The following is an 11,674-nucleotide window of genomic DNA, read 5'->3' on the forward strand; positions in this document are numbered from 1 at the left end:
TGAAAATGAGACATTATTTGCTGATCACTGCTCCTAGTCACCTTCCTCCCCGGGAACATATTCTGCTGCCATATATGCTTTCCTTTTAGGAGTTATTGAGGACCTCTGGGGTGTGCTTTCATACTGTAAAACCTCTTGTTTCTCAGGCCTCTGGAATTTGCCGCTTTTCCCAATTCTGTTCACTACTTAAATGAACACTATACCATTCTTCTATGTCAATAGAGCAGGTAATAGGATGTTTAGTATTGCATGGTAGATGTACCATATAATGTCAATGTTTTTCCCTGATAATAGAGTATGGTGAATTCTAAGTGTCCTACTTGCTGATAAACTTTTGTGATTGAGCTGATATTCAGCATGATTTGAATGAGTCCAAAGTGTAAATTTTGCATAAGATACTTAACCTGTTTTCTAATCTCCTGATCGGTTTTATCTCCCTTACCTTTCCACTGTTTTCATGCTTAGATTAGCAGGTACATTTTTTAATGGTATAGTTGATGGTGTTTTCAGAGTGCTTCAGGTTCTACCATTTGTGCATTAAGGCTTTAGAGAATGGTCTTTGGACAGTGTTTTGCAGATGGTCAGGCAATTATTCTATTCTGATTTTAGATCTCAGGACAGAGAGTATAATTTAGATTATACTGGACAACAAATGAAACAAACATTCCCTTTCATTTGCCCTCTTCTGTATCGACGAGAATAATACCAAGGCAAAAATAAGATTAAAGCAGTGGTATTCTTCATCACTCATAAATATAGGGTTAAATATTACACTTAATAACCTTACTGCAATAATGCTTGGTGCAAGAAGACTAAAATCAAGTTTTTGTAGCAGACCTGTAAATATGGAATTAACCTTTCACCACCAGAGTCTCCAGGACAAACTCTCTACAGGTCCTCCCCCTCAAATCTACCTGTTGCCACTGCAGCTGTTGGAGAAAGCTACTTTAATGTAACCCAGAAGAAACGCTTTTTCTATTTCTTCTGCTGTTGCATCATCAGCATAGGAAGTTGTGAAAGCCAGCAGCATAAATGTGTTTAAAAGAGATTGCACATATTTGCGGACAACAGGTTCATTCATGACTATTCAATGTAATGCAACTTCTGGCTCAGGAAGTCTGTACATCACTGATTACCAGAAGTTGAGAGGGTAGCTGGAGGAAGGATCATGATATGCTTGATGTGTTGCTGACAGTCTTTCTCCCAGCATCTAGCTCTGTCCCTTAGCAGAAATGGATGCAGAACGAGAGGAACTCTGAGTTCGATTCGTTCTGTGCCCGCTTGACAAGACATGCAAGTTTACAAACAGTACAGATAGGGAAGTTATTTTATATATTCAGGTAGACATCAGACTTGTTCCAAATCATTAATAGTGGTGTGGGTATCACATGTATCACATAGCTAAGATAATGAAGGAATGCTCCAATAGGAAAATGGGGACTGGGGAGCAATAACATGATCTGAGAATGCTCTGGTTCAACATCATTAATCCATGTGCTTCTTCAACCAGTCGATGTATTTGGATACCCTTGTGTAAACCCCATAGCTACCTTTAACAGCACAGCCCTTTCCCCAGCTGACAATCCCGGTCAGAAACCAAGTGTTCTTGTACCTTGTAGCATGAGGTCCACCACTGTCTCCCTTGCAGGAGTCCTTAACACCAGTCAGGTCTCCTGCACAGAACATATTCTCTGTAAGATTTAAATCAGTCTCCTTTTCACATTCTTGTGTCTTCACACGTGGCAAATCAACTCTCATCAGAACAGAAGAGGTGGCACCTCCATCTAGTAGGCGTCCCCATCCACTCACTGTGGAGTACTTGATAGAGGACAGTTCATACACTGCAAACCGTTTTTCAGGCAAACATATTGGCACCACATAGTCGGTGAGATTCATGGGTGTTTCCAGGCTCAGGAGGGCAATATCATTATTGACTTGTCCATGCATATATTCTTCATGAATTATTATCCTGGCAACGCCACTTTCTTGCTCAGTGTTCTCATTGTAATTTATTGCATGTTCACCTGGAAAAGTTATTAATTGCAGGTCATATCAGGCAGCTCCTTGATTCCTCAGAAGTTTGAGGAGATAAGGGGTTTCTAGTCTGACACCTCATAAGGACAATTCCCTTACACTACCAAAGCCTGCGCATTTTGTCTTTCACTCTGGTTTGTCAGGATGAGAAGCTGCTACCACAACCACGGCTCGATAACGTGAGGAGGGGAAGATACATACCCAGTCTCACCCGAAGCTGTTTAGGGTGAATATACTCCAAACAGTGAGCTGCAGTGACCACCCACTCTGGGGAAAGCAGGGTACCGCCACACGTTTCTTTCTGATTCTGTATTATAAGGGCCTGCCAACACAAAGCAAATTTATGTCTTATACCAGATGTGCTTGACCTGAATCTCAGTAGTGGCAGGTTTCATGTCACTTCTTTCTAACGCTTTATGCAACTGTGTTAGAGAATAGCGTGCTGACTGCATGGAGAATTTAGGAGGGGGAGTCTTCCCATTGACATTTTTTCCATCTTATAGTATGGACCTTGCCTGTTATGGCCAAGAGCGTATCCCTGCAAGCTGCAACTAAGATTGTTGCTAGCGGTAAGGTTAAGGACTGAGGGGTCAGGAGATAGAGGAGGTTGTATTACCACTCCACTCCTATGAAAGCAGGCACTCCAGAGCAAGGCTAAGATGCATGACTGAAACAGGTGGATCTGCTGGCTATGGATGAAGAGGGAATTTGGTTATCCAGACCTGGCACTTTTTATAGATTTTTAACATAATAGATTTAAAACAATGAATTTAAGACAGTGGTTTCATAAGGAAAAATAAAAAACAGTCAATGAAAGATTTCTGAAGACTCACTTGCCATGGACATTCACCCGGAGGACAAATTAAACCACCTACTATTCTCCCTTGTGCAGTTACATTTTTTTTTGCCAGCACTGGTATTTTGCCACATGGATATTTCACTGAAAAACAAAAAGAAAAAAAAACAAAGGGCAGTAAGTGTGATTTTATTGCACTGAATTCACAGCAAAATGTGTAAGGTCTTCAGTGAAGTTATGTTAGCTGAAAAACTGGTTTCTAGTCTGGGAGCGTGGGTTCTCAAAAGTAATTTAAAGCAGCTCAGTAGGTAAGTAGTCTTTTTGTTTGGAAACAGCCAGAAATGTTTCTACAAATAGAGTGCAGACAAATACATTGTCACTGACATATATTCACCTGCCACAGGAGTTTGCAAACAATATACCTGCTTAAGATGTGTCAACACAATGAAGTAGGCTGCAGGCTGGAGAGCAGATGCGACTCTGTCAAGCTTTGTAGCCTACTTATTTTCAGTGCCCCTGCTGACTTTAACTCAGTTGTATCAAGCACACAGCATCCATGGCATGGTGAGACACAGGCTTAAGCATGGGATATGCAGCTTCCTGCTATGCCTCGTTTGGGTGGACCCAAAGATCTCCTAAGAGCTGACACTATGTCTTCTGGTATGCCTCCCAGCAGACTGTGCTTAGTTTGCTTGGGTCCGGAGCATCCTTGATTCTTCCAGACTGCCCATCTCAGTCTAAGGTGTGTTTTTAGCCTGAGGAAGAGTGAAGATTGGCAATAAAAGAATCAAATCTTGAGGACTGAACCTGCAACTGAGCTGCAGTGCAGAGGAAGCCTTGGTGTTTTCAGTATACATCCTTCACTCAACAGGGTTTTCCTTTCAAGAAAAAGGTCTGCTTTGGGGGTTTTTGTGTGCCAAGTGGCTGTGCTGTAACTGAACACACTGTCCCATCCAGCAGTCACCGTGATAACGCTGTGAGGAGGAGTGATCGCTTTCTACCACTTTGGGAGCCAGGGCCCTATAGTCTCTGCTGAGCTGAATCTGACATCTCCACGGATCTGTAATAGCCTGAACGTGCCAATTACTTCAGCTGATAATGAAGACAGCATCAAGCTTTTACAAGTACAGGCAAGGTATGGAGAAACAGGAGTAGCTCTTTGGTGGCAGCGGGTGAAAGACCAGAACAGACATATCACAAACCCATACCCTCTTAACGCTGTATGCAGGGCAACGCGAGTTTGGGCGTTTGAAAGGGCCATTGTGAGAGATGACAGGAGGACTGTGAAGGAACTGACAGTCTGGCAGTTATATAGTTTTGTCTCCTTGCAACGCACGGTCAGCGCTACGGCTATTTTGGTCCCCAAGAAGCAAGCAGCAATAAATACATCTTCCTCACAGGGAAAGAAGATACACTGAAAAGCCTGTGGGGAATATTGAATTCTTTGTTCTCAGCTTTTAACAAAAGCAGCTCCCCTATCACGTGATATTGCAGAATCTGTTAATAAGGGATAAGCACATTAGTAGACTTTTTTTCCTAATGAAATTGCTGTTGTTGAGAGCTAGGTTGTCATTATCAGTTCTCTGCATGAGTGCTCCATTGAGGTGTTTGTAGGGGGGCATCACCCCTCAGAATTACTTCTCATGCTCCCTGTAGCTCTGTCCGTTATGTTCATATCCCCAGGGGTCTCTTTTTCCCCTCTAATAAAAGTAATTCAAGTATTGGAAAAATAATTAACTTGCACTACCCTAGTCCCAGCTGAAATTACCTTGTCAGATGAGTTAGAGAAATATCTAGCCACCATGTCTAGAGGAATACTAAAAGTGTACTAATCCTACCAAATAGGAAAAAAAAAAAAGAAGAAAAAAGAAAAAAAAAAGAAGAAACACCCCTCCCCCCCAATGGTTTTTCTATAGTTTTAATAGGCCTCTTCCTCTCTTGACTCCTGTGCTGAAATACGTATGGTAATAAAATCCATAATCACAATTTCAGATTGGAGATCCAATGGTAAAACAGAGATGCCCCAAAAATATTTTCCCACCATGGGCATAAGCTAAAACAAAAAAGAACTTGTGAGGCCCAGAGCCCCTCTACTCACCAGAAATCCCTCAGTCTGACCCCAAATCCCTGACTACCTGCTGCTCTGCTTTATTTAGACCACCTGGTCATAAGCTTGTCTCCACTGCTCAGTTCTTCTCTACCAGACCAGTGGTGCAAGCGCTCCGCAAGGAGAAGACAGGGGTTCAACTCCCTCCTTGCTCCTAGCCAGTGGGACATTCAAACAAAATTTCCCGAGAAGTGGACCTCTGGGACCAGGAAGGAGAGGTCCAAAAGTCTCCTTGCTCGGTGTGCACACTTTGCCAGCTGCTTTTCTGGGGTGTCTAACTTCCACCAGAAGCCCAAAGGTACCACTCTGGACTCTGCCTTTGAAAAAGAGGTGAGGAGCTGGTGGCTAAGGGTTACACCTTGCAACTCCTGATGTGTACGTCTTGAAAACTTTTCTTCCAGAGCTGGCTTGGATTTAGCATTGGGCTAGTAGTATCTTACCTTGGGGAATGCAGGACACGCCGTCACTCGCTAAAGTGTAATCGTCCGCACAGAAGCACACTCGTTTTCCAGACTGCTCATCAGTACAGTACTGTTCACAGCCACCGTTGTCATAAATGCACTTCAGTTTGTCAGCCATCGCTATATTCAGAGAAAGAGCATTTAGGTTTCCAAATGTGGACTTTGGTGCTTAACATGAGTCAATTGCAACTTGAAATGTTGACAGGGAAGCAAGGCAGCAAAGCAGATTTCTGTGATTTATGTACAACGACTGCATCAAAAGGGCCTTCCATTTGGCAAAAGCTAGTTAGGCCTGGATGTCCAGGGACTGGGGAAGAAAAGGCTTAAGAAACATACACCTAAAATTAAATCAGTCTGCATTTATGCAATAGCTGAGCTGTCTAAAGGATGGAGGTGTTGTAATTGTGTGGTAACCATCGTAATATATGACTGAAAAATTATAAATTTTGTATTTTGCCATTTGGCAGAAGGATGCTCTGGGATGATTGTTCAGACTGCCTGGTTAGACTTGATGAGTGCCTAGTCCTTGTTTGGGTTCAGTGCATTCTGAGGGTTTAAGTGTAACATTCAATATGCAGTGCCTGCTGAAATCAATGGAAAAACGTGTATTGACTTCATTAACTGCTGGACCTGTCCCCTCGGACTTTGTATGATGCATATGCAGCATAGCTCTCATTCACATACTGCACCAAGCTTCTAAGTCAAAGTAACTTCAGCACTTGGCTAGGAAAAAAAAATTCCTCCTTTTCTCTCAGAAAAGCAATTTTATTTTTTTTACGAGTCGACATAGGGTAGTAATTATCTTGCTGCCTTGCAGTGCCTGACTGCCAGCTGGTTAGATCCATCACGCAGCACCGCAGGCAGCGTGGACAGTAGCTGTCATGGCTAGAATGATGCAGAATGATAATGAGTGCTGCTGTTTATCTCAGTGTCTTGCATTTGAATTAATAATGACAGCTTTATTTTGTTAAGCTAGGCCATAGCTGACCTTTTTCACAGCTTTTGCCCTCATATTCGACAGGACAGCGGCAAACGTAATCCTGAAACTGGTCATCACAACTCCCTCCGTTCTGACAGGGGTTGGAGTCACACTGGTTGGGGTCTGTAAAAACATTCAGTGTCAGTCCAGCTCACACGAAGAGCTGCAGCAGCGGGAGTGTTTTTGTAGGTGTTAGAACATCTTGAACGATCATACCAGAATAGATGTGCCAGAACTCTTTCTGGAAGAAAAAGATGTGAGATTTAATTAAAGAAAAATTAACTCAGGTTAAGTCCTACAGCCCTTGCACAGGAGGGGTTACAGTCAGCCACAGTGATGCCCTTTTGCCTTTATAGTTTATGACAGTCGATATCCATAAAATAGTCTACGTTATTTTCTACATTCTACATTATTTTCATGTACCAGTAGAGAAGGGGACCATGTAACACACCCAAATAGGTTACCCATCAATAACCTCCGTATGGCTGAGGTGGGATTGACTGAAACGGATGTTGCACAATACAGTAATTGAAAGTATTGTCAGGCCAGGAATTACTGGGGAGTTGAGATGACCTAGAGAGCATCCACTTTCCCACCACCCCCAGATCGGTACTGCTTAGGGCAGCCCATGCAGTATACCCTCTCGCAACTCACTGCTGTCCCCCTATAGAGAGAAAGATGCAAACAGCAGGACACAACGTGCTTTTTTCTGCTCTTGCAGTTTAGTGTCAAAGCACACCCTTGAGTAGGGACAGTCCATCTGACAATGAGTGTTCACCCAGCCCCGTGTTACTTACTGTCCGTTCATCATCATGGTAAATCTCTCTCGCTTCCTCAAAGGAACACTTTTCTTCCATGCATTCTCGCTCTAGTGACCCCAGTTTTATCTCTTCAAAGAAGCTGTTGGCTCGTCTTTGCCTTTGCAAAACACTGCTTGCCTCTTCCTGCTTTAGAAAGACTGCAAAACAGCAGCATGTTCTGTTTGTCATACAGCTGCGCTCTCCAGACAGAAAGGGGGTGGGGGGTTGATTTCCCGTGAAAGCTTTTCTGCTTCCCAAGCTTTTGCTGAGATACTTTAGAAAAGAGATGGGCAAATGTGAAAGAGCCTCCTTTCTCTGGCCCACTTCCCAGGTAAAGTGGCAGCACATGAATTTTACAGAGACCAGAGGTTAAGAGAAGATGGCATGCTACACCAGTGTTGTATGCCAGCGACTCCTAAGGTACCATTGCACGTCCTATAGTAGGTCTCAACATGCACAGTACAGTTTCTTTCAATTCTAGCAGCTGAAAAGCCGGTGTTGCTTTATCTAGCACTGAAGTGCATGTCAACACCTGATTTTTCTGTTCTCGCTACAGAAAGTCACTTGCTGACGGGTGGGCCACAGTCACACCTTCACCCGCAGTCATATGTTATCTCACACCCCTTCACTCGTTGGACCCGCAGAAGGGACTTACCCCACCACTAGTAGACCGCAGTTTTAAAACTGCTGCTTTAATATATTCATCTTTAGTTTTCTTCTGTAAAAAAGGCTATGTTAAGGTATGTAGGAAAGCTGGACAACGCTGTTTGTTTCCTAGCAGAGCCTATGGATGGCTCCTGGCTGCTGCCAGCACCACAGACCACAGCCACAGGGGTTTTCACCCAGTGAGTCTCTGCTGTGCTTTGGAAAGACATTGAGCACACAGGTTTGATAGCAGATATCACCAGAGCTTGCTTCCTAGAGCTATGTCAACTTGCAGCTGACAGGAATGTGCACTGAAAGAGCTGATACCATCGTCACTATGCTGACCTGCTCCTCAGCTCCACAGCACAACTGTGCTCTGCCGGTATAATTCAGGATAAGGAACAAGAAGTCCCAGTGCTGTGGTGTACTTTTGCTCCATGTACTACATAGAACAAGTCTTGAAATAATTCATTTTGCATTTTTTTTCTCCTCCATGTCAGTGGGGGATTCTGGAGATTTTAACTATTTCACCTGGGATTGTGGGTAGATTTGGTGATTGAGGCTGATGCGTATCACCGGCCTTTCCCCTCCCAGGACGTTCTCCACTACATGACCCCTGTAAGAGCGGGAGTTACCTTCTAACTGCTGGAAGGGCCCTGAGGTGGTTGCTGAAGGGTAAGACTCATGTATGTCCTCACCAACAAACACACAAACATAAATACTGAGGGGGTTTATTCCAGTCTGGTGAGGTGTCTCTAAACATTTGTGTCTAATCAGAACCTTTGCTGAATTACATGCAAAATAGTGGTAATTTTCCCTATATTTCAAAGTTACTTGAAGGAATAAAATATTGTGTGGCGTGCATTGAATTTATCCCAGGGTGCTTCATAAACATTTGCTCATTATAGGAATGTCAGCTGAGTGTTTCTGACATGATTTCAAAGTCAGGCTGTATGCATTTAATATGGCTTTCTTTAAAGGCTTTTAATTAACCTTACACTGCATATATATGACACATGTATCAGTGCACAGGCACAGACTCTGACAGAGGAGCATGCCTGAGCATGTGGTTGGGGGCATCCTCCTGCTTTTATTTCGGCATTCTCTACTTATTTACATTGGAACACTTTTGACCTTGCTACATATTTTTCCAGCTTTATTCATGCAGTGCAGGAGACACAGTCAATGGCTGACTGGGAATCTGAAAGCACTGGGTCTGCTTTATTAATCTGGGAGCTTATTTTTCAGACACATACTGGAGACACCAAAGATCTACCACCTCACTGTCTTCTGTTGCTGCCAAAATGGGGTGGATCATCACCTTTTTAATTTTTCATCAGCTGAATGACAGACTATTGATTCTCTGCTTTGAAAAATACCACAGTTCAATATGAAATAACAATAAATCCAAGCTCCTTTTTTCACATAGTGGGCAATTGATGGTTTGCCTGCTGTCTGTACAGTGAGATAACAGATTCATTTAGCAGTCTAGAGGTGCTTTTCCTTAGTTGGCACAACAAGCGCGTGGATGCCATCACTGAAAGCAAACAAGAGCCTTAGAGTAACTCACAGTCACAACTGGAGGCAGGACAAACATGCAACAGTGCTCAAAACTTGCAATGAAATTTATGTCTGAGTAACAGGAGAGAGGTCCATTGCCAGTAAACATTACTACAGCCATATCCTACAACATACCTGCATCCAGAGAAAGAGGAATCAGTAGCAGAAAGCAGAGAAGCAAAGCCACGCACTGCCTGGAAACCATGATGAACCCTGCGAGCCAGCGTCCTGGTAGTGTATTGACATTTCAGCAAGGACTGTTTGGCCAAAGAGCTCAGCTTCAAACGCTCGGAGCCAGAGGAGGGGCTGACGAGTCATGGAAACAGAAAAAGATCCATGACAGCCTGGTGAGCTGAGCAGAAGGGCACTTGCAAATCCTGCAAGGTGTCCTTTTCACACAAGCAGGGAGCTTGGTTTTGAAGTGTGCTCTCCTGACCTGTGCAAAGGCTATGCTGATCACACAGGCTCCTGGACCTTCATTTTCCATCTAACATGGCTTTTTCATGAGAAAAATAAATCCTGGGACCCTGTGTCTGTATGACTGGCACTAACTTGGCCAAATAACCCTGCATGCAGAGAGCAGTGATATGATATTTATCTTGAATCAGCAGTCAAATCAGTGCTTTGGAGTATGATTGAACTACTGACATCTGTCTTTTCCCAGTTCTCCATCACCAGTTGAAACTCTGCACTTCTGGCTGAATTTATTTGGAGGCACTAATTAACCAGCAAGAGTCACCCTACACTGTTTCTTTGCATCTTTGCTGCAAGACCCATGTGGCCTGCACAAGTTGTACCCGCTGGAAGAGGCATTGAGCTGATCCATGTTATATTTCATTCGTAATGACAGGGGTTTGAGGGGCTAATCTGCAGACAATGTTTTATCTGGAACATAAGCAGTCCTCTGATTTAATGGAAATCAATTAATGGTATCAGACTAGAGAGCTGACAACATTCTTGTGGAAATATTTACTTAAGATAGCAACAAGGTAAAGAGCATGTTTGCCTATGAGAAGTGAAGCGTTGCTTGAAGGCTGGAGTATTTTCCAGGCCGTTCTCCCCTTCCTGTGTGGAAAGGAAGGAGGGTCAGCTCTGCATCTGAATGCTCCAGCAAAGAAAAGCGACAGATAGATTTTTACTTTGCTGCCAATGCTCAGTGTAACTCCTTGCAGAAGTCGTGATTGCTTAGGAAGGCTGGGCTCCTGGCTGTTCTTCCCATGCTGTCCTGTTTAGTGGTGGTACACACAGCTGGATGTTCTGTTTTGAAATGGCTTTCCCAAGAGGGGGCATCCGGGCACTTCTCTGGATCGCAGCCTGGCTAATTCCCAGCAGCCCAGTTCCCGGGACGGTTGGGGACCGATGGCGGGTCCTGTCCCGGGGCAGAGGAAGGAGGCTGCTTACTGGAATACAAAAGGAGCTACAGCAGGCCCATGCTGTTCCCATCTCTGCTCTTTGGGAACCCTCTCCACACCTCACAGCCTGACAACATGATCCTCATTCCTTGTTCGCTTGCCTATGGCAGTGAGTTGAAAATAGCAAGGGCACGTTCAGCTTAGCAAGACCAAAGCTAAGCTTGTTGGAGCTGCTTGAAAATTTCTCTTTGTCTCACCTTCTTGGGGAAAGATCTAGCCCCATCTAGTTGAATGAGTCACGCAGACCAGAGCATGAGGCTGTGCCTCCCACCTCTGAGGCCAGGCCGGGTCTGTACCTATTGCCCCCGGCAGCTGCATTTCCTTAGGTGGGGTGGGTATCATCCCCCTGCCAAGGGAGGGTGGGGTTGCTGCCACTCCACAGCGGCATCACGGCACCTCTGCACCGTGGCACTCTTCGCTTTCTAATCTTCTTCCTTCATCGTGTTCAGATCCTGCACATCCTTTAGGACTGATGCAGTATTTTCCTTGTCTTCCTTCTTCTGTTGGCATCCCTTAAACATGAAAAATTTTGCTTTTATTACTTGGGAATGCAGCCAAACAGTTATCATTTTTTGGAGACCAGGGAAAAGCCCAAGTGCTGGGAACAACAATCGGTTCATATGGGGACAGTCCTTCTTCCAAGAAAAATTCATGTGATCAGGTTTCATCAGGGGTGACAGGGATGACTGTGCCCATAATGAGGGTAGCTGAGGATTCAGCAATCCCAGGACTTCATTACAGCTCTTCTCTCAAGAACTTCATATTCACAGATCTCGTCTCAAAGCTGTTTCCTACTAACTTCAGCTGGGCCAGTTCTTTGGTTAAAGAGCTGTGTTTTTAAAGATCTCCCCTTTCTTACTCTCTTAGACCCCAGCCAGAG

At 44.1% G+C, this 11,674-nt stretch overlaps 1 protein-coding gene across 1 annotated transcript; it reads right to left on the reverse strand.

Moving 5' to 3' along the window:
• Positions 1-1,309: 1,309 nt before the first annotated feature.
• F7 (coagulation factor VII) lies at positions 1,310-9,607 on the reverse strand. The gene is made up of 8 exons (XM_074859223.1): positions 9,518-9,607; positions 7,175-7,335; positions 6,594-6,618; positions 6,387-6,500; positions 5,378-5,518; positions 2,868-2,974; positions 2,236-2,356; positions 1,310-2,024 (listed from the first exon to the last, which is right to left on the reverse strand). Exons 1-8 carry the CDS (start codon positions 9,585-9,587, stop codon positions 1,486-1,488), a joined length of 1,278 nt encoding a protein of 425 aa, XP_074715324.1. The 5' UTR covers positions 9,588-9,607; the 3' UTR covers positions 1,310-1,485.
• Positions 9,608-11,674: the final 2,067 nt, after the last annotated feature.

Source organism: Strix uralensis, chromosome 2 (assembly GCF_047716275.1).
Source record: "Strix uralensis isolate ZFMK-TIS-50842 chromosome 2, bStrUra1, whole genome shotgun sequence".
Lineage (NCBI taxonomy): Eukaryota > Metazoa > Chordata > Aves > Strigiformes > Strigidae > Strix > Strix uralensis.